The following is a 27,737-nucleotide window of genomic DNA, read 5'->3' as shown; positions in this document are numbered from 1 at the left end:
CTGATGCCCCTTACTCCTACCCACAGCACTCTGGCACTGCCTGTGCCCTGCACTCCCAACCTGTAGCCCCCTGCCCCACCCTGGTACCCCTCACTCCCAAACCCTAGCCCCTCACTCCAGACCTGCATTGTCTCCTGGCTGCTGTACCCCTGTGAGCAAGGTCACTGGCTCTGGTGCTGCTGGCCTGGCCATGCAGCTCCCAGCTGCATACCTTCCCCCTCTGGAGGGTAGGTGCCTCCCTGCCCTACTGCAGCTCCAGCATCTTTAGACAGCTTCTTCCAGTGCTGGGAGGCAGTGCCCCCCCCCCCCCCAAAGACTTGCCTGCATCCAGCTGCCAAGGCTGCTCCCACCACCCTGCCTGGCTGCATGCTGGCCACGTGCATGTGTATACACAGACACATGTGATGCCCCCCTGCCTCCAGTCACCTCCCTGCTCCACCCAGCCCCAACCAGCTCCTTGCTGGGGCAAGCCAGGAAGTGCTGGAAAAAACTTTGGTGCTAAGTGGAGCAAAATCCTGGATATTTGTTGATATTTAAAAAAAAAACATCTGGACTGAGATGGTCAGACCCAAAAAGAGTAATATGGTAATATGGTAACCCAAGTTTAAAGTTGTCATCTTACCTAAAATGCATACAGGTCAGCTTAAACAAAAGACGCTTTCACTTAAGGCGGGGTGGGCAAAATGCGGCCTGCAGGCCAAATGCAGCTCGCCAGGCCATTCTACCTGGCCCGCAGAGCCCCTAAAATGTTTAGAAAATTAATCTGCCCCTGGCTGTCTGTCATGTGGCCCTTGATGGCTTCTCAAAACTCAGTAGGCAGCCCTCTGCACAAAATAATTGCTTACCCCTGACTTAAGGAGTAACACTGGAATATGGACTTTTCTTCGGACCTGTAAGATTGAGACATTGTTACCAGACTTACTAGCCTCCCTGTTAATGATGTATTTGGAAATGCATTTTGTGTAAAGTGTCTAATGTTGATAAAGGAACTACTTCCTCTTGCACATTGTTAAAAGGGAGAGACTCAAAACTGATAGCTCCCCAAATAGGGTTTCCTTTTCAGTGTATCCTTAACGTTTTGATCTGGACTTAAAAACATGCCCCAAATACTGAAAATACCTGCCTTCCTATAGGACAGCTGAATGTAGTCTAGGTCTAGGTTACATTTTGGGGTAATATGTTTAAATTTGGATTAGGAGTTAATGATGAAGTTGGCAGTAGTATAATCTTGAAAACAGTTGTTCAGAAATGTTGGCCTAATCTTGTGTAGATACTGGAGGATCATCTGAATTTACTAGGTTTGCACAATATTGAATTTGTGGAAACCTTGCAGCTGTTGTTGGATCCAAAATTGAGCTAGAAAATAAGTTGCTTTAAAATTTTAGGATTGGGTTTGGAAACAAAAGTGTGGGAGTATGGTTAGGAGGTAGGGGTACAGAATTAACCCTGTTACTTCTGTTCCCTATGCAGAAATATTCTAAATTAAAGTCAGAATTTGGTGTCTGGTCTACTTTAGTCTTTCCCACTACTGTCAAAGGCACAGAATATGGCTTAGCTTATCCAGGGTGTTGAACTCCAGATGCTTGCTTGCTTGCTTTCCCTTTCTTTTCTGTTTAGCACCATTTCCATACATGTTCTAGTTTTAGGGAAAACATCTCAATGTTATAGTGTTGGAGATCTTGGCAGTTGCATTTTACAGACTTCTTTATTCTTTAATGATGCAGAATAAGATGGTTGGGAAATCAGTCATTCTTGTGCTTAGAGTAAGAGATGATTTCCTGCTGTAGAAACAGTACTGCGTTAAAGGCATATTATCCAAAATATTCATATTTGGGCCAGCTGTTTTAGATGTGGGAAAAGCACGTGCTTTACAAGGAATGAGACCTATCTGGTTTCATACATAGAATCAGAACCGCTGGGCGAAGTAAATTAAAACAATAAATCTAAATTTGAATGCAAGAAAGTGGTTTTTTTTTTGTTTTTTTTTTAGTGTCTTCAGCTATTTCTAAAATGGTGTAAAAGCTATTTATTTCTTCTATTTATAGAACAACATTGTGCTGTACTGTTAATTTTAAGCAGTCTGGAAATAAGCATCTTGGTAGTGTGATATTCTTACTAAAATTTTGTGGGTAGTTTTCAAGCAGGAAAAATGCTGACCATTTCATGGTTTTTCTGGAAACATGCACAATTACATCATTTAACCACACAATATTGCTTTGTGTGGTGCATATGAGATAAACAGGAAAATTCTGTTATTTTTTAGTGCTTGGGTTGTTTGATATCATAAAAACAAATTTTATCTTTGACAGGAAAAATATACCTCTAGCGACCTCCCTAAACCTCCTTTTTGAGCTTAGTGGAGTGCCTGTCATTGTAGTATTGTGCATTTCACGTAAATACAGTATTTACTCAAATCCAAGATGAGCTCTTCTTTTTTTTAACGTGGAAGAGGGGAGACCCTCATTTTAGATCTAAGTACAAGCGGTAAGTTCAGACAACTGCTCCAGCTCTGGCTCTGACCCAAGGTTTGGTCTGGAGCCTTAGCTGCTGCTTGCCCTTCCCTCCTAGCCTTTTGCCTTCCACCCCTTCTCACCTTGTTGTCTCCTAGGACACAGCCCCTGGCCCCTTACTACCTTTCTCCTCCTGCCCCCTCCCTTTTTCCTCCCCCTCTGCTTCCCCTTGTTCTTGCTTCAACTCAGACCTGCTCTTGCCTGGGCCATAGAGAATGTGTTTGCTCTGGCCCTAGCTCAGTCCTGTATTTAATGGCAGTGGCAGCTTGGGCTGGGCCCTTGAGCAGAAGCTGGAGCTGCCATCCTCCTGCTGCTGCTGCTGCTGCGGTGGGCCTGGAGCAAACATGGGCTTCGTGCCCCACGTCCCTCAGGCTACAGGGGGACAGACAACAGGGACAAACTGTTTTTGGGTGAGGGCAGGGACCCAGGGGTCAAGCTGCCTCTCTCTCCCTTGCCACTGCCTTTTTTCCCTCCCCACTGTCTGCCCCCTCTGCCACTGCTTTCCCATCTGCAGCTGTGGGAGGGACAAATTTAAGATGATCCCCTGATAATTAGATTCTGTACGTAGAAAATTAGGACAGATTTTAGGATTCCATGTGTAGAATTTAATTATTGAGGGGGTCATCTTAAATTCAGGGTCATCTTTGGTTTGGGTAAATACAGTACTATAACTTATTGCATCAAAAGTGCTCACATTTAATACAGCAAGTGCTGTAAATGTAGGCCACATTCATCCAGGGGGCAGATGACTTCCAGTAAGGACTTGACTATGGCAAACTCAGGAGAGTTAAGTTTTATTAATTTTAAGATGTGAGGCTATTATGCCTAACTTAAAAACATACTGAACTCCCAGTGTAGGTTCCCTTATTTGAGAGTAAAGCAGCTTTAGATTACTGCAGATTAAGCCTCCTTAGAGGTAAATGAAAGCCACTATACTTCTGAATGAGAGTATCTATGCTGGGGGTTCAGTGTGCTTTAATTAAAATGCATTATTGTCACAGCTTTAATTCATGTGTTAATGTTCTTGAAATTCCCATAATGATGAACCTGAAGTGAGACTTTCATTTGTTCTGGGATTCTAGCCTTAAAAAATAAAACAAAGGAAAACATGGGATTCAGCTTGGAAAAGAAGTGTAAACTATAGGATCCAATAGACGTGTGGGGAGCCTGCTCTGATGCGGTAAAAATCCAGTGTGTTGGAGTGGACTTGATTAATCTAGCGCCAGAGCATGGAAATTAATGTGCTGTGGCAGCCTTCTGCATCATGTGCATCAACATCCCCATGCTGAAAAGGTGGCAGTGGGGCACTTTGAAATAAAACTCATTCAATGAGCTTTAGTTCAAAGTGCCCTGCTGCCATTTTTTTGTGTGTGAGGATGCACGGGGATGCATCATGATACACATGATGTGCAGGTGCTTTTAATTAATGTGGGTTGTTAATTAAAGTGTCCAGTGCCACGTCCTAGAACACATGTAAAAATGCCCTACATATATATATATATATTTTTTTTTTTTAAGCATCCTTTCCCAGAATGGGTTAGAAGTGGCAGTGCACAGTCATTATGTTAGCCTGCGTAATGGAGCTTCAGATGGCACTCTAGTGAAAAAACCACCCCCCAAAAAACGCAAGAGATTTCTGCCTTCTGGGCAGCAGCTAGAAAGAATGCTCCACCTGGTAGTTCACTTTCTTTCAAAACTTCCCTTCTAGCCCCTTTGTAGCTTATCTTTTCCCTTTTATTTCTTCCTCTTGCATTTTTCCAAAAATGTTATGTCTCATAGTTCCTAGCTACAGTGATTCAGAAGCTGACTGGGATGAAAATTGTGTGACCCTCTGATGTGGCGTTAGACATTCTTGTTTTGGATGGAGTCTGAGAAGTAAGAGGGTAGAAAGCAAAGGATAACTACCACAAAATATAGTCCATGGTACTGCTGTGTTCTTAGGCCTTTGGGTTTCAGCTGTTTTCCTTTCCTTCATTCCTCTGCCTGAAATTCAGAGGTTGGGAAAGTGTTATTGGGAACCTGCTGCTGGAGGCAACTGCAGGAGTCTTCAAAACCTTTCCAGCTGTCTTTGTAGAACTTTTCTGATTCTTTTTTTTTTTTTTGCCTGGTTAGGGTAGATGCATCTCTAAGCCTTCTGTATGGCAGATCCTCCTTTTGCATGGATAAAGCATGGGTCATCCTTGGCAGGTGAGAGTGGATGGAACCGACTACTCGCCCCTGCATAAGTTAGAGGCCTTTTGCTCTGTCATCATGAGAGAGGCCCTTGGGGTATGAAGAAAGCTGTAGTGTTGCCACATCTCTCAAAAAATTTGGAGGTACCAGAGAAATTCAGCCCTAAATTAGGTGTTTTCTGGTGTTTTAGAATCATAGGGCTGGAAGGGACCCTGAAGGATCCTCAGGTCCAGCCCCCTGCATGAGCAGGGAAGACCTCTGGGGTCAGGTGACCCCAGCCGGGTGGCTGTCCAGTCTTCTCCTTGAAGACTTCTAGGGTAGATGATTGCACCACCTCTGGGGGGGACCTTGTTCCATAGTCTGGACACTCTAGTTGTGAGACATTTTTCCTAATGTTCAGTCTGAAACTATCTTCCAGGAGTTTGTGGCCATTGTTTCTAGTTTTCCCCCAGAGCGCCCTGGTGAACAGTTGTTCACCAAGCCCCTGACGTACGCCTCTTATATATCGGTAAGCTGCAATCAGGTCCCCTCTCAGCCTTCTTTTCTTTAGGCTGAAGAGTCCGAGATCCTTCAGCCTCTCCTCATATATGGCTTGCTATGCAAGTCCCTGATCATGCTAGTGGCCCTTCTCTGGACCACTTCTCGAGCTTTAGCATGTCCTTGTTGAAGTGTGGTGCCTGGAACTGGACGCGATACTCCAGCTGCTACTTCATAGACTTCATAGACATTAGGACTGGAAGGGACCTCGGGAGATCATCGAGTCCAGCCCCCTGCCCAAAGGGCAGGAAGTCAGCTGGGGTCATAGGATCCCAGCAAGATAAGCATCCAGTTTACTCTTGAAGGTGTTCAATGTAGGCGCTTGAACCACCTCCGCTGGCAGACTGTTCCAGACCTTGGGGGCTCGGACAGTAAAGAAATTCTTCCTTATGTCCAGCCTGAAACGGTCTTGGAGGAGTTTGTGACCGTTTGACCTCGTCATCCCTTGGGGCACTCTGGTGAACAGACGTTCCCCCAGATCCTGGTGTTCACCCCGATAAACCTATAGGTGGCCATCAGATCACCCCTGAGCCTGCGCTTTTCCAGGCTAAAGAGTCCCGTGGCTCTCAGCCTGTCATCGTAAGGTCTGTTTTCCTGACCTCTGATTATGTGCGTGGCTCTCCTCTGGACTGTCTCAAGCTTCTCCACATCCTTCTTGAATTGTGGAGCCCAAAACTGGACGCAGTACTCCAGCTGCGGCCTCACCAAGGCCGAGTACAAGGGGAGAATGACGTCCCGGGATTTGCTGGAGAAGCATCTATGGATGCAAGCCAGCGTTTTGGTCGCTTTACTAGCCGCAGCATTGCATTGCAGGCTCATGTTCATCTTGTGGTCAATGATGACCCCCAAGTCTCTTTCTTCTGTAGTGCTAACCAACGTAGCACTGCCGAGCCTATAAGGGTGCTGCAGGTTTTTCCTCCCAAGGTGGAGAACCTTGCATTTTTTGGTGTTAAACACCATCAGGTTCTCGTCTGCCCATTTGCTGAGCTTGTCCAGGTCAGCCTGGATCACCCGCCTATCTTCTGGCGTGGATGCTTTGCCCCAAAGTTTGGTGTCATCGGCGAACTTGGCCAGTCCACTCCTGACTCCAATGTCCACATCGTTAATGAAGATGTTGAACAGTATGGGTCCCAGCACAGAGCCTTGAGGGACCCCACTGGTCACAGGGCACCACGATGAGTGACTGCCATCAATCGCAACCCTCTGGGTCCGACCACGAAGCCAGTTTCCCAGCCAGCAGATCGTGGTGGAGCCAAGGCCACAACTGGCCATTTTGGCCAAGAGGTGATCATGGGATACCAGATCAAAAGCTTTTTTGAAGTCAAGATATATGACATCAATCTCTTCTCCCTTGTCCAGGTGATAGGTCACCTGGTCATAGAAGGAAATGAGATTGGTCAAACAAGACCTACCCGCAACAAACCCGTGCTGGCTGTCCCTTAGAATGTTAGCCTGGGCCAGTCCCTCAAGCATGGCCTCCTTAATAAACTTTTCTAAGATCTTCCCCAGGATAGAAGTCAGGCTAATGGGCCTGTAGTTAGCCAGATCCACTCTCCTCCCTTTCTTGAAGATTGGCACCACATTGGCCTTCTTCCAGTCTTCGGGCACTACACCAGAGCGCCAGGAGTTTTCAAAGATCCGTGCCAGGGGCTGGGCTATGACGCTCGCCAGCTCCTTGAGTACCCTGGGGTGCAGATTGTCAGGGCCAGCTGACTTGAAGGTTTCCAGCTTCTCAAGGTGTTCCTTCACGAGGTCAGCATTGATGGAGGGTAGGGGATCCCCCTCACCCAGATTTCCCTGTCTCTACTGCACCAGTGTTGAGTAAAGCAGGAGAATCACTTCTTTGGTCTTACTGGAGATGCGTTGATTGATGCATGCCAGAGTTTTATTGGCCCTAGTTGCTACTGCGTTGCTTTGCTGGCTCATATTCATGCTGGGGTCTATTGTTACCCCCAGATCCTATTCATTTGTAGTGCTGGTCTGGTTAGCGGTGCCCACCCTGTAGGTGTGCTGGGGGTTCTTCCTTTCCCGATGCAGCACTTTGCATTTCTCTACATTGAACCTCATCTGGGTCCGTTCTGCCCAACATGCCAGCCTGTCCAGGTCTGCTTGTATCTGCAGCCTATTGTGGGTGTGTTTGCTCAACCCCATATCTTGATGTCATCTGTGAACTTGGCCAAGGGGCTTTTCACGTCCTCCTCCAGGTCATTGATAAAGATGTTGAACAGCACTGGGCCAAGTACTGACTCCTGTGATATGCTGCTGCCCACATCTCGCTAGGACGACACTGATTCATTCATTTGGACTCTGTGTCCTACTCCGCAACTAGTTTCGCACATACTTGATAGTCCCTCAGTTGAGCCTGGTATCTTCCAGTTTTCTGACCAGTACCTCATGGGATACCAGGTCAAAGGTTTCAAAGGAGGTTGAGGTATATGATGTCAACCACTGGTGTCTCATCCAGGTGACAAGTCACCTGATCAAGGAAAGAAATGAGGTTGGTCAGACAAGATCTGCCCGTGACAAAGCCATGCTGGCTGTCATTTCAGCATCATGCCATCTGCAAGTTTGTCACATTAGCTTCTTTTGATGAATGTTTTTAGGATTTTCCTTGGAATAGAAGTTCAGCTAATTGGCCTGTAGTTTCCTAGGTCTTCACGCTTCTGCTCTTGAAGATGGGCATAACGTTGGCCCTCTTCCAGTCCTCTGGGATTTTTCCAGAGGCCCATGATTTTTGAAGGAGTTTTGCCAGGGGCTCTGCAACTCTTGCAGCACCCTTGGGTGGAGTTCATCTGGTCTTGATGATTTATATATGTCTGATTTCTTTAATTGATCTTACACCAGATCTATAGCAGTGGTGGGAACAGTGTCAGCCCTGCCCTACTTGTTCTGTGCCCTATCTGGTGTGTTGTTCCCCTTGGTCTTGCGAAAGACCGAGGCAAAATAGTCATTTAGGAATTCTGGTTTTTTTTTTTTCCTTTTTTCCCTGCATGGTGGTGACCAGGTATCCTGAGGCATTGAGCAGTGGCCTCACACTCCCATTAGTTTTCCTTTTACTCCCTATGTAGCTAAAGGAGGACTTCTCGTTGTCTTTGATTCTTGTAGCTAGTTTTACTTCGGTTTCTGCCTTAGCTTGCCTAATTTGATTTCTACAAGTGTGGGCCATTGTCAAGTAGTTTTCCTTAGAGCCTGTCCCAAGCTTGCATTGTTTGTATGCCTCTTTCTTTTTCTGTATGAGGGCTGCACTTCCCTGCTTAGCCAGGAGGGTTGTGTTTTTTTAATCCTTCTGCTACTTTTTTTCTGTAAGGAAATAGATTTTTTTTCTGAGCTTTAAGGACTGTGTCCTAAAGGGACGGCCATTCTTCTTGTGCTTCCTTTACCTGTGGTCCTTGGTCTCTCAGGGCATTCTCTGCTAGTGACCTGAGCTTATTAAAATTTGTGTTTTTGAAGTCTTAAGACTTTGAGCTTGTCTGTTTTGTCAGCCTTGCGACGAACTGTGGATGTAATGATTTCATGGCCACGATCACCTAGCTGCCCTCTGTTTAAGTTGGTCACGAGGTCATCCCCTTTGGCTAGGACCAGGTCAAGAAGTGCATTGCCTCTAGTTGGCCTGTGCACCTGCTGAGTCAAAAAAAGCAGTTCGGGGCTGGCCAGAAAGGGTTGTGATCAATCTGAGCTGGTCAGGCATTCCTCCCAGGAGATGTCTGGGTATTTGAAGTCACATATGACAACCATGTCCCATGCACACATGGCCTCCGTTAGTTCCTGGGCAAACGCTAGATCAAGTTCCTTCCTTGGGTTAAGTGGCCTGTAGTATACACCTACAGTCAGGTCTCTCACACCTCCCCTGGACCTTGACCCAGAGGGTTTCAAGCTGTTCTTTTTTGGGGCTGACATCAGCTTGTAGGGAGGTGTACTGCTCCTTCACATATAGGGCAACATCCCCACCTCTCTTCCGTACCTGATCTCTTCTGTGAAAAATGTAGCCTTTTATGGCTATGCTGCAGTTGGGAGAGGAGTCCCACCAGGTCTCTGTGATCCCTACTAGATTGATTGTAGTGGCCAGTGGAAAGCAGGAGGACTAGTTCCTCCTGCTTCTTCCCCAGGCTTCTGGCATTGGTGTACAGGCACCTGAGTCCTCCTGCTGAGGTCACTGGCCGCCTGTTGCGTTGAAGGGAAGCTGTTTTCTCAGCTCCTGTAAGAGTGGCTTGCTTGGTTTCATTGTCAGTGATGCTTTCCTGTATATTGGTCCCCAGGTAGGCTGCAGTTAGCGTTTCCCTATCCCCTTGTGATCTTAGTTTAAAGTGTTTTGTTGCATTTCACAGGATGTAATGGGGATTTGGGTGGAAGAAGGAGCTCTCACAAGCCCTGAGTGTCTAGAAAGACTAGCCAAGAAGTTTCAGTGTCCATAACAACATTACTTGACTTTCTGAATCTGCCCGAAGTAGACTTAGCTCTGTTTATTGGGAAATATATAAACAATTAATTCTCATATAAGAAGATTCCTTCCTGAAAGATTCCAGAGAAACATTGACTTCTTGGGACTTCTCTAAGACTACTTTACTTCATCAGCTTCCATTTGTTTTGCCTCTGGCTGTGTTAGTGTGGACAGACTCCCTGTCCAAAGTAATTTACCTTATGTCAGAAAGTCATATAGTTTGTAAGCATCCTTAAGAATTCATTTATGTAGGATGCATCACAAGACATTTATTTTGTCAGGACTTGTTATGGGACACAGTACGGTTTCAATTACCCATATACAGCTGCAGGCATGGAAGCCTTACAGGAGAACTCTTTGGGGAGAGGATTCCTCTGAGTAAGCTGACAAGAGTGCTATAAATATTGAGAGCATTAATATCCTATACTGCAAGCCACAACATTCCTTTTATGGCTGTTGTTCAAACAGTACAACAGGAGAAGGGTGGACCAGGCTGGAGTCAGGAACTATAATACAGTGACTTGACAGAATGAGGCTCAGCCCCAGCTAGCCAGGCAGCCTGACTCCAGCATAGTCTGCTTTGATAGGGAATTGCTCATAAGCATGGTTTCTCGAGAAGCTGGTTATTGAACATTGGCCAGGGGGTCTGTGCTGTTCACCTATACTAAATAAATAAATATTTAAGGGCCCCCAAATACATATGACATGAAACATGCATCTGTTTTGTTTCATCACAAGCCTCCAAACCTAGAAGGTTGTAATGGGTAGGGGGGAGAATTAATTTTTTTCAGGCTTGGAGAAGATAATGTCAGGAAACCTGAAACCTATTCCAAGGATTTCCTTTTAGTAAAAGATATTATAGCCTTTCTATGTATATACGAGACATATGAATGGACCTTTGAATAGTGTAGTCCAGGGGTAGGCAATGTTTTTTGGCTGGAGTGCCGAAAAACCCACAATGCCTACCTTGGAAGATGCTGGAGTGCCAGCCTGCCAGAAAAGCCAAATGAGAGCAGGAGGGGGTACATGGCAGGGCACCCTTTTTGTGTCCCTGCCCCCCAGGCCCGCTACCCCTTGCCCCTTAGCCCAGGCTCCATGGCTATCAATAACTACCCAGAACCTGGACCAGCTGCAGCCAGGAGGCTGCAAACAGCTGCTGCCTCCCAGACCTGGCTCCGGGGAGGCAGCAGATACTGGTGATGCTCCCCGTTGTGCTGCCCTCACACATGCTGCACTCCTGGCCCTGCTGCCCTCCCCTGGGTCCTCCCAAGCGCGGTGTGTGCAACCCAGAGTGGCAGCGCACAGAGGGACTGCACAGGGAAGTTGTCTGCTGCTGCAAGCTCCGTGCTGCCTGGGTACCACATCCCCCATGTGACCCAGAACCAGCATGGGCAGTACCTATGGTTGGCCCCTTGCTGCTGCCCCTGCCTGCGGGGTAAGTGTGGCCAGGGCAGCGGGGAGCTTGGAGTGACAGGCAGCTTTCTGCACCTCCCGCTGTGTCCTGCCACACAGTGGGGAGCATTGCCAGTATCTGCTGTCTCCCCGGAGCCCAGGGCTGGATCTGGGGCTGGGAGGGGGCTGGGGCTGGGAGGCAGCAGATGTTTGTAGCCTCCTGGTTTCAGCCGGCCCAGGTTCTGGGTAGATGCTGATAACTATGGAACCTGGGCTGCTTGCAGCAGGGCTTCCATCCTCCCAGCCAGCTGCTGGGAGCAGCCCAGGCTCCATGGCTATCAGCAGCTACCATGAACCTGGGCCAGCTGCAGCTGGGAGACTGCAAAGAACTGATACCTCCCACTCCAGCCCTGGCTGTCTCCCGGCCCTGGGCTCTAGGAAGACAGCAGGTGCCAGCACTGTGCCTGTTGGAGCTGGGGCCGTGGGCAGTGTGGGGCTGTGGGGCCAGGGCCCCCAGCAGCAGGGGGCTGGGGCTGGAGCTGGGCTGTTGATAGCACTGGGATGGGGCCTGTGGCAGCACCGGGCTGAGGCCGGGGCCGTGCAGGGCTGGGGGCTGAGGCCGGGGCCGTGCAGGGCTGGGGGCTGTGGCAGTGGTGGTGCTAGCTGGTGCTGGGCCCACCAGCAGCATGGGGCTGGGGCCTTTGGCAGCACCGGGATGGGACTGGGGCCCTGGCCTGACACTGACGATGGCCCTGACCTGGCAGTGCCACTGCGTGCTGGGGCCCACGGTGACTGTGAGAGCTGGGGCCAGGCCCGCTGGCAGCTAGCACCACTATCGCGGCTGGGGCCTGGGCCCAGCCTGGCTCCAGCTGGCTGCCAGGGATGTGTGCAGTGTTAAGGCCTGCGCAGGGCCTGGACCCATCCTGACACTGCCAATGGGCCAGGCCTGGCAGCACTGGGCTGGGGCAGACAGCAGCAGTGGAGGTGCTGGCCAGGGTCGGGCCCTCCAGCAGTGCCAGCATGGGGTCAGGGCTTGGCCCGCTGGCAGCATGTGGCTGGGCCCGCTGCTGGTGCTGGGATGTGGCTGGGGCCCGCGCAGGTCTGCAGGCCTGGGCCCTAGCCTCATCCTGGCGGTGCCAGCAGCGGTGCTGGGCTGGGGTGGAGGGTGGTGCTGGTGCTGGCAGGGCCAGGCCCGCCAGCAGCACATGGCTGGGGCCATCTGTAGCGCCAGGATGGGTCCCGGCCCCGCAGATGGGCCTGGGCCCAGAGCGGTGATGGTGCAGGCTGGGGCTGGGGCCGGGCCCAGGGATGGGGCCCACGGCTGCGATGGTATGAGATGGGTCTGGGCCACTGGCAATACTTGGCTGGGCCTGGGGAGGGGGCCCGCAGTGGCAATGGGGCTGGGCTCACTGGCAACACGTGGCCAGCAGCACGGGGTTGGGGCTGGGGCCATTAAAGTGCGGATGTGGCCAGGGCTGGGGATGGGGCCCGCAGGGGCATTGGTGTTGGCTGGGGCCTGCTAGTGCCATGTGACTAATAGTGCAGAGTTGGGATCGGGGCACAGACGGCCCCCGGCTGGTGGTGGTGCTGGACTAGGGTTGGGGCTGGGGCTCTTACCTGGCTGGTGTGGTCCGGGTGTTCTGAGGCCTGGGTGCAGTGGTGGCAAGTCTAGCTAAGACGGGTGTGGGCAGTAGCACAAGGCTGTTCCCGGGCAGCCATGTGCTGCTCAATCTGGGCATGCCTCTTCCCACCCCTCGGGGTGGGAAGCAGCTCATATGCCAATAAAAACCATGCCGCCATGGGTTACCAGCCCCTGGTGTACTCTGTTCTTTTATGTTAAATTCCTTTGCTTTAGATTCATAATAGATGCCAATTCTACGACAAGTATTAGATAAGTTGCTCTCCAACACAATTTATCTAGCCTTTAGTTATATTGTTTTTGTAGTCTGACCTTAAGCTTGTTAGTCCACTAGTTTGTTTGTTAACTTTGCACAGATAATTAATTTAGAACATAATGGCTAGGGACAGAAATGATATATAAACCAGTGCAAGGGCTTGGAAACCAGTTCAAATTTGTAACACAACAGAAGTTCAGTGCGCATAAACCACTTTCAAAATAGCCAAAACTGGTTTAAAATGGACCTGGATGGATGTAGTATATCAGACTTAACTGATTTAGGTTAAATCAGTTTATTGAACTTCCTTCCTGGATGACCTCCAGGTTCAAGTCAACTCATAGTCCCATAGCATCCCAGGATGCTTTTCACCTCCCCCCACAAACTCACATTTGCAGGGTTGGCCTTGGCCCAAGCTGTCTTCTCCAGCTGAGCAGGGAGGCGTGCTCTAGCACTCCCTGGTTTCTGGCCTGGGTGTCTGCAGACATATGGCTGCATTTCCAGAATCGCAAGTGAATGTCTGTTCACTTGCTTATTGATTCAATTTACGCACCTTAGACTAACCTGCGAAGATTGAATTGATTCAGCCTTGGGCTTTTTGACTGTCTGTATTTAGGCTATAGGTTTTATCCAGATAACTTGAATGTTAGTTTTGTGGGGAGAGATTAAGGAGCTAGGGAAAACACTGGAAGAGGTGATGCCTTTCAGGCAGCTAGAAAGCTACTTGTTTTTACCCTGGAATAAAATCCATAAAAAAATAGTAGTTTGTACACACAGGCCAGTTGACATTTTTCTTTTTGATGGCTTTCCATTTTGAAATTAAATGCTTTCATTTATTTAATTATGTTCAAATTTATACTAGTCACATGACATTCTGGGGAGCACTTTTACTGCAAAGGTTACTAATTCAAATCATATTTAGATGTCTTGTCAGACAAATGGACTATCTAGTAAGAGTTTCACAATGCGATTAAGATGGACAGTTCTGCTTCCTATGTTAACTTTTTCAGCTCTGAGTTATGAGCTCACTGGCTGGACACTGACATTTTAGTAAGTCCCTTTGTAAATTTTTAAAGTGTGTTGTTTTTAAGCAATCTGTGGTGATTGAACTCTCTCAGTACACAGTTGAAGTGTATTATGATTTTGTTTCTTCAGTGAGTGTTTTTGTATATTATTTTGCATATTATGTGTTGGTTGCAAAGTATGAACTGAAATAGACTGGTTAACATGAGTATGAAATTCATAATGAAAAGAGCTTTAGTGCATTTTAAAGGAAATTCACACCATTGCTTATATATTCCTTAATTAACTGAAAGCAAGGATCCCTCTCGCAACTTATAAATATCTTAAAGCAAGCATCTCAACATTTTGTTGAAAGATGGCATTCTTCTTTAAAGACTCTGGTGTGTTCTAATTGCATTTGGATATGTAAAGCATCTGTGGCAGTGTTAACTTTGTTCTGTTTTATGATGTGATAATTTATTCCGATTTATTTTTAGTTATACCACTCATTGTGACACATGCAGAGATGATGCATTAATAATGAAAAGGTATCATCAGTAGCTTATGGTAGAAGTAATAATTCTTTTCAAGATGAGTGATGCAACTTGTGCTTTTTGAAGCACCTTTTACCATGGAGAAAAGAAAAAAATTCAAAACTTTGAATAATAGAAAAAATTATATTGACAAAGTGGAATTCTAAAGTTTTTGCTGTTGCTTCCACTAAATCGATGATAACCCCAGTGAGAAGGATAAAATTGTTTAATGCTGAATGATTTTGAAAGTTTCTTCAGTTGTATTTTCTGGGTTTCCATCCTGAACTGAAGCAATTGTGAAATTATGTTTATACTTTTCTTCCTAAATACACCGGTGGGCTCACATTAGCAATACATGGGCAAGTTTGAGTGAATGCTATAAAGTCTTTTGTAAGTGATGATTCACCCCAGGCGACTTGCTGTTGAAATAGTTAGTTAGCAAAAATAGCTCTATATAAGTAGAATTTTCCTTGCTGCATGTGTTGCAGGTAATTTCCACCCCCTGTAATGAACAATGAAGTGCAGTCTAATAATAGTAATTGCTTAAAAGTTTTCATAATGTCTAATCTGTCATAACTTGTAAATAAGAATCTAATATCTTTTGTGCAGAGTTCATCATCCTGATGTTTGGCTGTATTTTTTATATAAAGGAAGTATTTCTTTTGAAGCTTAGGTCGGTGAAAGGAGTATGTTAGCTTTGAAGATCTGCAACATTTGGTGTAGATCTGTTTTGTTCTTCAGAAAAGAGAAGAAAATTGTATGTGTGTATCAGCTGAAGAACAAAACTGTCCAGTCCTCAAGGGTGTTTGTTTATAGACATGCTCTGGGAGGTGAGCGCTGTAATTAGGAGCTGTGCTAATTAAAAGCTCCCAAGCATCATGTGTAATGTGTATCAGTGTCCCCATGCTAAAAAAAAATGGTGATGGGGTGTTTTGAACTAAAGCTCATTTGACAGGCTTTAGGTCAAAGTGCCCTGATGCCATATTTCAGTGCAGGGACAGTGACGCGAGATGCTGGAGGCTGCTGGAGCACGTTAATTTCCATGCTCCAGAAAGCTTGATTAATTGATTTACAGCCCCTCGGAGCAGCCTCCCTGCATGTGTGTAAGCATCCCAATAGTCCATTGCGTCAGCATGATCAATAGGATGCACATCCCGAGTCTTTGCTTCCCCACGCGATAACTTGATATATAAAATAAAAAGCTTTTTATATGTAAATATAAATAAACAAATACCTCTTTTTCAGCTGTGCTGCAGTGCTTTGTGGGTCAAAAAGCGAAAGGTTGCTGTGAGTTGGCATAAGGCTGTATGTTGTCTAATTTAAAGCTGTTTGTGTTAGTTGTTCAGCTTATAGACAGACATGTTCATGCTAAGTGAAGAGAGGAATTTTTAATTAGCCTTGGCTTATACCTCTGATTATAATTTCCTGCAGTCCTCCAGTCACTATAGAGCAGGCTTGTCCAACATGCGGCCTGCGGGCCACCATGTGGCCCGCCAAAGCATTTTCTTTGGCCCGTGGTGCTGCGATGGGAAATGAAAGTAAACATGGTTTACTTTCGTTCCCACCCCTTGTCCCTCCCCCAGCCCCTTAGCAGCTTCCTAATGGCTGCTGAAGGGCTGGGGAAGGGATAAGGTTCCCACATGCACCGCGTTAGGTTGACGTTGCCGACACGGTGCGTGTGGGAAGAGGAGTAGCCGTGTGCCTCTCGGGACTGGATGAGCCCAGCCGGAGCAGCAGGGGCTCAGCTGCACTTTCCCCTACCTGCGCCAGTTAGTCCCGAGTGGCACATGGCTCCACTGCTGCCTCTGTTGGCTGGTGCCGACCTGGACGGCTCCATCCCATCCAAAGCAGCATGCAGCTGAATCTGGATTCCCACGTGCTGCTGGGGACGGGAGGAGGCCAGCCAGGTTGGCACCAGCCAGCAGAAGCGGTGGCGGAGCCGTGTGCCGCTCGGGACTGCCTGGTGCAGGCAGGGGGAAAATGCAGCTGAGCCCCTGCCACTCCGGCTGGGCTCGTCCCGTCCCGTCCCGTCCTGAGCACCACACGGCTCCGCCACTGCTTCTGCTGGCTGGTGCAGACCTGGCCGGGCTCCTCCTGTCCCCAGCAGCACGTAAGAAGCCGGCTTCAGCTGCATGCTGCTCTGGATGGGATGGATCCAGCCAGGTCCAAGCACCTACTTTGAACACTTTCAAGAGACATTTGGATGTTTATCTTGCTGGGATCCTATGATCCCTGCTGACTTCCTGACCCTGGGGAAGGGTGCTTAGACTCAATGATCCTCTGGGGTCCCTTCCAGCCCTAGTGCCTGCGAAGGTCAGCACTGGCCAGAAAAACGGCATGCAGCTGAAACTGGCTGCTCGCGTGCTGCTGGGGACGGGAGGAGCCCGGCCGGGTCTGCACCAGCCAGCAGAAGTGGCGGTGGAGCCGTGTGCTGCTTGGGATGGGATGAGCCAGGCCGGAGCAGCAGGAGCTCAGCTGCATTTTCCCCCTGCCTGCACCGGTCAGTCCCAAGTGGCGTGTGGCTCTGCTGCCACTTCTGCTGGCTGGTGCCGACCTGGCCAGCCTCCTCCTGTCCCCGGCAGCATGTGGGAAACCGGCTTCAGCTGCACGCTGCTTTTCCTGGCTGGTACAGAGCCGGCTGGGTGGGGCAGCATGCGGCTGAAGCCAGCTTCCCACGTGCTGCTGGGGATGCCTGACTGGGTTGGCACTGGCCAGCAGAAGTGGCGGTGAGGCCTTCTGCCTTTTGGGACCAGCTGGCACAGGTAGGGGGAAAGTGCAGCAGCATGTGGGGAAGCCACCGCTTGATAGGGGATGGGATGGGCTGGCCGGGCTATACCAGGGAGGGAAAGCTGTGGCTGAACCCCCTGCAGCTGTGCTGTATACTCCTTTAAGACTGAACAGTATGCTCAGGAATAGAGCATGAACCATCTGGGCTCCAGTGTAAATTTGGAGCAGGTAAAAATACTGTCCAGTGTTTGGATTGTGTTTGCTTCTGTTTCTCTTTGTGTGGAATTGGGGGTTCAACTTGTTGCTACTTGTTGAAGATGTGTTACTAACAAGTTATTAATTCAATAAAAGTAAATCTTAAAGATTATTCTCAAAAATGCCCATATTTTGTTGCTTTGATTAGTTTCCACTCTGGCTGATATCTTTTCCACATTTGATCCGTCAACTTGCATTATGCTTCTTTCATTCACTGAGAAGTGAGTAGAAGCAAAAGTGTTTATTTTAGTCAAGTGTTTGGTATTATTTCATTCTTGCTTTTATATTGTTTTTATTTTGGATTTTAAACCACATTTCCAGACCCATTTCATTGTCACTTCCTGCAACTCCATTGGTGTCAAAGGTCACGTGACATCACTTCCTGATGTGATACCACTTCCTGTGAGGTCTTTGAATATGGCTCACTGGCCCACTGGGTGATAAAAAGTTTGTGAACTGGTCCCACATTCAAAAAAGTGGGACACCCCTGCTATAGAGTCTTCGAGGGTAGAGAGATTTGCAGGTTCCATAGTCAGTTTCTGAGAAGCGTAGGAAAATATCCTTTCTAGAAAGCAGTGCAGGCATTTTATGTATAATAAAAACCCAGCTTTTTTTATAGAGTACTTTTAAAAGGGGAATCTTCAACTTGAAGTTTATACTTTAACGTTGGAGATTTTTACAATTGTACAAACAGTGTGTAGGGCTGATGCATATGAGTTTATTTTGCATTAATGTTTTCATTTGTGCTTTTGCATAGACTTCAGCATAGTAACTTTCACAGTATGCCATGAATAGTAAGCTAAATTCCAGTCTTTCAGGCCCTTGTCTGTGCTTGATTTTTACATACAAGTTATGTCACTGAATTCAGTGGAACTACTTTCTGCACAATTTGAAAGTGGGTAGGAGTTTGCAAGATCAGGATTTCAGAACTTCTGTATTTACACGAGTGTTTCTGCCAGTTGCAAGGGGATGAAGAAATAAGCATTTGCAAAGATAGAAGTGTATGATTGCTAAACTATAAAAAAAATAGGCAATGGGTTCTTGGAGGAACATGGAAACTGTGAACGTATTTGTAATTGTTTTAACCTGTGTACATTTTAAGGTGATAATGACTTTTGAAATGAAAAGCATTTACTCTGGGATTTGGCTGGATCTTGGTACTACCAGGCAAAAATAGTTTGTTCCTTCTGAAACCTGGTCTGAGAGAGAAAAAATAGAGGTGCACTGATGCATCAGTCCGATTATTGGATTGGCACTAATATAAAGAAAACTGATCGTATCAGAAATTGGCCTGATGTGGCCAGTAGTTTGGCTGATAAATACTAGTGCATGCGCACAGCCACAGCGCGGCACGTAGGCAGCAAGGAGCACAGCCCGGCAGCTTGGAGAGCTGCATGCAGCTGGGAAGTCTGGTGTGGTGGGAGGGAAGGGGTGTGGGAGAGTAGATTAAGGCCCTCACAGTAAGGAAGGAGTGGAGCAGGGGCTAGGACAAGCGCGGGCGGGGCGGGCACGGGATGGAGCCGCAGCTCCTCTGGTTGCACTTACTAACTGCACGTAGCTCTCCAAGCTGCCAGGCTGGTATCAGAAATTGGATCGTTATCAGCTGATATGCCTCCTTAAAAATCAGCTATTAGTATCTGCCCCAAAAATCTCTATCGGTGCACGCCTAATAAAAAAGTGAAATAAACTATTTGTGTAGCCTTTTAAAAATTTTAGATCGTTGAGTTAGGGAAGTGTGGTGTTCTTTTTTTAAGTTGCCCTGGACCAGTGAAGAGAGAGATGTTAGATCATAGCCATTTTGTTAAATACTATCATACATAAGTACCCAAAAAGTCTTGCATTAATTTTTCTTTGTTTTTGCTCTCAAATACTGCTCTGCTCTAAACTTTGCTCTAAACTTTAAATCGTGCATTCCTGAGAGTAAACTGATCATGTTCCCAATGGAAATTTCAGGAATACTTGTGGCTATTTTCAAAATGTGGAAATCTATTTATATTTTTTTCCACTTGTTTTTCTTCCTAGGTTTTGGCACTGATTGCATTCATCTGCATAGAAACCATCATGGAATGTTCCCCGTGCGAAGGCCTTTATTTCTTTGAGTTTGTGAGCTGTAGTGCGTTTGTAGTTACTGGAGTTTTATTGCTTATGTTCAGTCTAAATCTTCATACAAGAATACCACAGATCAACTGGAATCTTACAGTAAGTTCACATCCAAATATTCACTTCGTAAAAATAACTGTAAATATATTTAAAGTTTTTGTTGTTTCTTTGCTTCCTTTCTGTTACACTTATTCAGGATCTCATGTCTCAGTGTTTTAAGAGCAGTAAAGATTATATCTCTCTCATGCTCAGTTTGAATACCCACAGCATATTCTGCCTTTTGAAATGTGATGAGATCATAGAATATTAAATTAAACTGGAATTGTGTTTACCAGGCACTTCCTCACCTCTGAAGGAAAGTCTTCCTCACAGTGTAAGTGCTTACTGTTTGTGAGGTGAGAAACAGTTCATAGCTCTAACAAATGCCGTCAAAGACTTGGGAATAGATTTTTGTTAATCAAGTATATTGAAATGCACATATTGCCTATTTCTACTATTTTAACTGGAGGCTGGGGGAACGGCTTATGTCAAGTCTGTTTTTTTAAAATGAATATGGTCTCTATATTACAACACAAAAATAGTGTCAGGAAGAAAAGGCATCAGGTGTGCGGATTTTGTGACATGCACGGATGCTGTGTGATCCCCTGACTGGCAACACGCAACATCAGATAGAGAGGAAGGCTTCGGGAAAGAACTGCCGGCAAGGCACATTCCTTTCGTATGAATCTTCTCTTCCTTACTTTCAAACCTTGTTGCCTGAAAAGAGTCAGCATATGGGCCCTTTAGCACTAAATATGTATTAATTTGGGGGATCCATATCTATCTGACTTGCTTGAGGACACTGCCTATATATTTTGGGCCCCTGCTTTGCCTTGCCACTGTGATAGTAGTCTAGTAACAGCTCTCTTGGTTCTACATGTCAGCCTGTAGGCTAAGTAGATGATCCCTGTCAAACTTTGCATGTGACATTTTACAGTAAAATGTGAAAATATATGCAGATACCTGCATACATGGCCTTAATTGTCCCCTAAGAGTCAATATATATCTTTGGTACTTGTACCATACAGCCTTAATGCTGTTTTCTTTGCTTCAGGCTTGACTTGGAACTCATTTTGATTCTTTTCTTAAATTCTGATGACTAGTTTAGGAATTCTGCAGACTTTCACATTGACACAGTTCTGTGTATTATAACAATTTTTGTTGCTTCTAAACAATGTATTTGGAGAAACTGTTTCCCATATATAGTTGTATTGGTTTGGGGATCTGTTGATTCTAACTGGGGGGACATTTCCTTGTATGAAGGCTGCAATTGGAAAGATTTTAGAAATTAAATAGAATATTACAGTCAGAGGCTACCATAGCAGTGCAGAGATGCAAATATACAAGTCTGACACTTTTCTTTAAAGAAATAAAAAAAAAAAATAAAAAAAATTGGAGTACTTTATGGTGTGGTGTTTCTTTCATAACCTTTTTATATACCCCTACCTGGGCAACAAATTGCCTACCCAAACTGTTCATTCTCAAATAATTCTAGAAATTAGAGAGGAAAATTTCTAGGTCATCGAGCCCACTCTCCTGGGGTCCACACAAGACTGTTACTTATAGTACTTGTATTAAAATTAGACTTCTTTCTACATCAATTAATGGATGCCTCAGGCTTTTACAGTGGGGTCACAAACATAATGAAAGTGGATATTTGTGGCAGTGAAGGAGCAGCACATGCTATTAATAGGGTTATCTTAATTTGCTATACAGAATAAGTCAGGACTAGAGAACTGTGGTCTTTTAATAATCTCTCTTAATTATTGGGAAAAGTGGGTATTTGTTTCAACCACACCCTATTTATTGGTCAGAATAGTACTTGAAGCTCAGAGGTTATGATAGAAGGTTATTTCTTGTCATCCTTTCCCCTGTTTTACTGTCCTAACTTGAACAAGTGTCAGTGATCCTCACTACTTGCAGTAATGTTTGGTACAAGAAGAAAAATACTAACTGGGTTCTGTCTGACTTCCTCTACTGATGATGCAAAGCATTGGTGTCTGCTGGCATCTAGCACAGATATATGCACATGTTACATGACCCAACGTTTTGTGGCTTTTACCTGTCAGCCGTTTTGGAGTTAGTGTTTTGTTTTCATTCTAATTAGCAGGGATCTGGGTTTTCTGTTTGCCATGGGGAAAAAAAGCAGTAAAATGTGGCCTTTTTCTCATTTTAAGAGAAAAAACGGAGGAAGCAGTGGGTTTCCCCTTGCAGGCTAGCAGAATTCCAGCCTGCAAGAGGCTGGGGCGAGTGGGAGGAGGAGGATGATCAGGCAGGGGCCACCGTGCACACATGCAAATGGCAGCCAGGCAGTTTGGAGAGCAGCTTCAGGCAGGTAAGTAGTGGGGAGGATTGAGGCCCCCATAGGGTGGCATATCAGTTGAATAAAATACAACATTGTATTCAAGTGATGTATCTATACCGAGATAGATCTATATCTATAGTGGCACTTCATTTTAATAATGGAAAAACATGGATTTTGGGCATTTTAATGAGAGAATTCGCGATTTTTAAACAGAAAAAAACAGGCTTCTTGCTAATTAGACACTCAACTGTCATCCTAAATGTTCTTGAGATTACATACTATATGAAAAGAGCAGGGGACTGCTTTAGCTAGAAAAGAATCTGTTGTAGAGACCCAAAAATGTCTATTTGTGACAATAAGATAAAAGAATGGATCAGTCATTTCTCTGTTAGGCCAGGTAATGTTCGATTATCCTGAGATGTGAGAGCTGGGGAAACTGATGGTGCAAATTCCCATCTCCCTTTGTGACCCAGCTAAAATGGATCTGATTCTGTATGGATACTTGCAAGCAGCACCCAGGAAGGTGGCGTACCTTGCAGCATATTTTGGTACAGGTTCCAGATGAGCTCATTTAAATAATAAGCATCAAAAACTTTTCTTTACAGTTGAAATAAATTCCTGACAACAAAATGGCTTAGCATAAGCTTTGTTGCTTGAACTTTGGCTTGTCAACTGGAATTTGAGGGAGGGTCTCGCTTCTGCAAAACTGTCTTGAAGTGCATAATACCATGGGGCAAAAGGTTAACAAGACCAGGAGTGGGAAACCATAAAAGCCAAGTAGTTCTAAAAGATTTGCACTTGGCTTCTTTGGCACATAGACTCAGTAATAGAAACTTGCTCTCTGTCCCTATAGAGGAGGGGTAGGCAATGTTTTTTGGCTGGAGTGCCAAAAGACCCACAATGTCTACCTTGTAAGGTTCTGGGGTGCCAGCATGCCACAAAAACAAAACTGGGGCAGAGGGGGTACATGGCAGGATGCACTGCGTATTTAATACTATTAATAATCATTAATGTTGCTTTTCTGTGTGCAGGGTGGCTGCGGTCCATCCCTGTGGAGCCACATGAGCTGCCCAGGCCCCACCCTGGGTGCTGCTAGGCACCCCCACCTGCACGTCCATCACAGCTCGAGCCTGCAGAGCCCCAGGGCAGCCCCCACTTCCTGCCCAGCCCCCGCCTTCCTAAGGGCCCAACCAGGCTGGCTTGCCTCCGGTGCCTCCCCACATGCCGCCCAGATCCTGCCCCGACCGCCCAGCCCCAACACTCGGCACCTCAGTGCTGCCCCGGATGGGACAGGGCATCTGCCTGCCTGGGCAGCTCCCTCCAGGGGCCAGCTGGGCTGGAGGGTGCAGCCTGGGAGCAAGGGGTGGGGGCAGTAGAGCACAGACAGTGTCTCTGCCTGTGTTCCTCTGGGTCCACCCTGGTGCCTACCATGGCGCTGGGACTTGTGGCTCCACAGGAGAGCTGGGAGCAGCAATGTTTAGAAAAAAAACCCCACAAAAAACCCCCAATTCCTTTGCGTGCCTCCTGGCATGCCGAGAAAAATGTCTCCGCGTGCCACTAACGGCATGCATGCCGGGGGTTGCCGACCCCTGCTGTAGAGGCTGGTTGTCAGAAGAACCACTGGAGTTCTGCAATGATTTCCCAGTGCTGCAGTGTCTCTGTCAGAACTAAGGAAAATCAAAATCTCCCCAGTACATATGGGGATGATGAATGGTTCAGTGGCGAGGAGCCCAGGATGCTTGCAGTTTGAACAAAAACTGTTGGATCCAAACAGAGTCTTCATGGTTTTGTTAAATGTATCGCATTTAAAATTCTGTCTTCAGTAGACTGGAAACATTGATTTGACTCCATCACAGAAGCTGCAAAAATATGTTTTGGTATATGTGATTTTGAGCATAAAGAATTCTTCCACCAGAACACTTGCCTTGTTTTCTATTGACGAACAGATTCTGGTTGAATCTATTCATATAATTTGTATAGGTCTAAAACATAAGGCCAGCAATGCTAGAGTGGTGTGTATTGGGGTTTTTCAGCATGTTTCTGAATTGTAAGACCTGCATTAAATAACTTGCTTTATTAAGTTTTTTAAAACATGAATGTTGGTTAAATCTTCTAATTTCCTGAAAACTTACTTAATCAACTTTCCTTTTTATGAAAAGATACAGAGATGAGTGCATTTTGCATACAAAAGTTCAAGCAGATCTCACCAAAATAACTGATGTAGTTCTAAACAAACTGTTTTACTCTCTTGGTCTTGGCATAATTGCAGAGGTATAGCTTAGACACCTGCATGGAGGAAACTTTTTTAACAGTCCTGGTTCTTTCTAGCTTCCTTAGATACTAAATAGGGATATTGGAAAAAATTATATATAGGTGAATTTTTTCTGTGTCCAGTGTGTGTGTGTGTGTGTGTGTCCGTCCCAAATAAATAAAGTGATCAATAAAGCAATGTCTGTCAAAGACATTACAATGACACTTCAACAGAATCCATGGGCAAGGGTTTTCTGGTGTAAGAATGTGTTGTAGTTGTGCTGTCTCCACGTCACACTCCATGTGAAGCTGATAAAAAGAAAATATTTAACATGGACACCAGTCATGCCACCAACATTTGATGACTAGTAGTGTTTGCAGCATAAAGATAGTAATGTGCTTTAGGAGTGGAAACCCTTGGCAGAGGAGTAGGTAAGGAAAGCATCCCACTAGAACACATTTCTAAAATGAACCCTTAATTATTTTGGTAACATAATCCAGTAATTATAAATAGATGCTTTGTTGCATGTGAAAATAAATAAATACATGTTGGGAGGAGGTGGAGATCTGAATTCTTATGTAGCTGATTTGGTTCTTTCTAGGATTTATTTTTATTTCACAAACCGTATTTCCATTAGTAATTGAGCTAGAAATGATCACACGATGCTAAATAACATGACTACAAAGTGAAATTATGGGGGAGACCAGGGAGAGTGGATACAGTGGATTGCTTGGAATGTATGTAAACTTCAAATTGATAGCTACATGCAGGGAAAGGAAGAAAGCAGCCCAAAGATTGGTAGTTGGGAAAAATTAGAAACATGGGACACAGAAAATGTAGCTGAAAGGCAATGTTACTTTGAGCTCTCTGTTTTGCAGAAACTCACTTGAAGAGTGGCAGACCTCAAACTTCTGTAACCAGATTATGACAAATACGTGCCACTGAAATGTCCAGGTTCTTCTTCACATTATATGTATTCAGATGAATATTGAAATAGTTGAGTGGAATTATTGGATTTCAAGAAACAAGTGACAAAAGGAGGGTCATTATTTTTAAGGATGTACATTGGCCGATACTGATCTGATTTTCAATACAGCTGCTTCCAGCCGGTAAGTCTGCTGGGGTGAGAGGGGAGCGGGGGGGAAGGAGTGTGGGAGGGCAGATCAGTGCCTCCCACGGTGAGGGAGGGAGTGGGGCTGGGGTAGGCACTGCCCAGCCGGGGCAAGACAGGCGGAGTATGGAGCCGTGGCTCATCTTGGGGGGAGGGGGGGCTCCTGCCACTCGCCTGGGAGGGTATTGGCGGGGTTGGCGTGTGGCCTTGGATCTGTGTGGGGCGGGGCAGGGTGGGCTGCTGCTGCAGGCTGGGGCCAGGGGCTGAACTGTGCTTGGGGTAGGTGGCGGCAGTGCTGGGAGGAGGATTACGGGGGTGGAGGGGCTGCAGCCCCCTTTCAGCGCTGCCGCCTCCTGTCCCAAGCACAGTGCGGCCCCTGGCCATCTGCAGCCTGCCCTGCCCCGCCCCCACGCAGATCTGGGCGCACCCTGCCATACCTTCCTGGACAAGCGGCAGGAGCTCCCTCTCCCCCTCCCCCATGCCCCCCCAGACAACCCGCAGCTCTGTCCTGCCCCACCCCAGCTGGGCAGCGCCTACCCCAGCCCCACTCCCTCCTTCACCATGGGGGATGTTGATCTATGCCCCTCCCCTCCCCTCTCCCCTTCCACCAACAGACTTACCACTGCAGGCAGTTCTCCAAGCTGCCAGGCTGTGCTCCTCGTTGCCTGTGTGCTGCACTGCGGCTGTGCGCACACACAGGCAATTATTGCCCACTTCAGGCCAATTTCCAATATAGTCAAATTTCTTTATATCAGAGCTGATCCACCTCTAGTAAAAGGCGCACTACTTTCTTTTACATACCACCTGACAGCTTGTGCTCTTTCTGTCCAGACTTCTGTCAGTTTATCTTGACCCAACTGACTTTCTCCTGGAAAATTATATTCCTGAAGCCTTGGAGACGAGTAGGCAAGACGGGGCTGTCATTGCCACTGCTGGTTGCTAGAGCCAATTTCAGCAGACCTGACTTGGGAGGCTTACTGGAAAGGCTCCTTCATATTTCTTTCCCCTTGCAGCTGTTTAGAAATGACTTTCTGATTATCAGTAGCAACTGATCTCTGCAAAATCACAGCCTCTGTCAAGTATTCCCTCTCTAGTTAGGTTGTAGGCCCTTTTCCCCTGTCCATGCTTGACACCCAAAGGTGAAGGACTTTGGGATGACTTGCTGCTGTTAGCTCTCTAGGTGCTATTTGCACTGCCCGTCTCTCCTGCTTGTTATCCAGTCCAGCTTCAAGAAGTGAGAAAAGACACAAAAATACAGTTAAAGTAAAAACCTATAGTCTTAACGTTTGCCCATGGAAAGATTAAAGACTGAATGATGATTTTAGTGGGAGGCCCCCCAAGTGCACCCTGGGGTCATTTGGAGCTGACAGATTTTTTTCTTTTAAAGGTGGCCATCCTTGACAGAACCAGCTGATTAGCAAGGCTGTGGACACTGGATATTGAGTAGCAACTGACTGCAAACTCTGTGATTCATCATTAAGAATAATTGATGCCCCGTGTAATGGGCTTAGTAAACTGGCAAGGAGCGTAGCTCCATCCTGAATGGATAATAATGTGCCAAATATTTTGGGAGGTGCTCTGTTATGTGAGCTGGCTTGACATGTTTTATCAGCAAAAGGTCAGCTGCATAATTCCCACTCAAGCTTGAACTGAGTATTGAAGTTGTTTCTCCTTCTTGTAACTTTGTATGGGTAAAGCACATTGTGTTTATATCTATTGGATATAAAAATGTTTTTGTTACAGATTCAGCATGTTGTCCCGCCTATTAAGTAGCCCTCCATGAGCGTCCTTTTAAGAACCCCCTAGATCTGTGCTTAATGGGGCAGAAAGTAAGACATTTTGGTGCATCCAGTATAATTATGATCTACTGCTTGTACAGAACTACTGCTACATAGGACAGGATTTGACTTTTCCTGTATGGCTTCCAAAAGAGTGGCAAACATTTGATTGCTGGTCATGCTCACCATTGTCCCCTAGTACGTCCCCCTTTTGTCTGTAAAAGTCTGTTATCTTACGCTTAGATTGTAAGCTCTTTGTAGGCAAGAACCACCTTTGTTTTGTGTTTTAGAAAACACCTACTGCAAATGGGGTCCTAGAGAGTTTTTTTAGTCACTAGAGTAATACAGGTCATTACTTTAGAGGTTATTCTTTCTTTTATTCCCTTGCTAGCCAGCCTTGCTGAAATTTAGCTAAAAAATGAGTCCACCTCTATCCACCCTCCTCAAGTAATGGTCCACCTAGCTACTAATATTTGCCCCTCAAATGGATACCAAAATGTGATAGTGGGAAGTATGTAGTGCAAAGAAGGTTTGAAAAGTGAAGAAAAAAGGTTTTAAAAATATAGCACTCTGGCCTTTCTGTTTTGTCACATTGAGTGTGTGACTCTGTCACAGTTTAGTTGTACTTTTGATTCATGAAGCTAAATTGATTAGGGAATGATGGAATAAATTATATGAATAATTAGGAAGTG

At 46.2% G+C, this 27,737-nt stretch overlaps 1 protein-coding gene across 1 annotated transcript in view; it reads left to right on the top strand.

The window, feature by feature from the left end:
* CMTM4 (CKLF like MARVEL transmembrane domain containing 4) overlaps positions 1 to 27,737 on the top strand; it is a 66,117-nt gene that overhangs the window by 29,879 nt on the left and 8,501 nt on the right. The window contains exon 2 of the mRNA XM_090062880.1: positions 19,484 to 19,660. Within this exon, the coding sequence (XP_089919006.1) occupies positions 19,484 to 19,660 (177 nt within the window). The remainder of the gene's footprint in view (positions 1 to 19,483; positions 19,661 to 27,737) is intronic.

This window comes from Crocodylus siamensis, chromosome 9 (genome assembly GCF_052110815.1).
Source record: "Crocodylus siamensis isolate JL-2025a chromosome 9, ASM5211081v1, whole genome shotgun sequence".
NCBI lineage: Eukaryota > Metazoa > Chordata > Crocodylia > Crocodylidae > Crocodylus > Crocodylus siamensis.
This window is presented reverse-complemented; position numbering and strand designations above follow the sequence as displayed.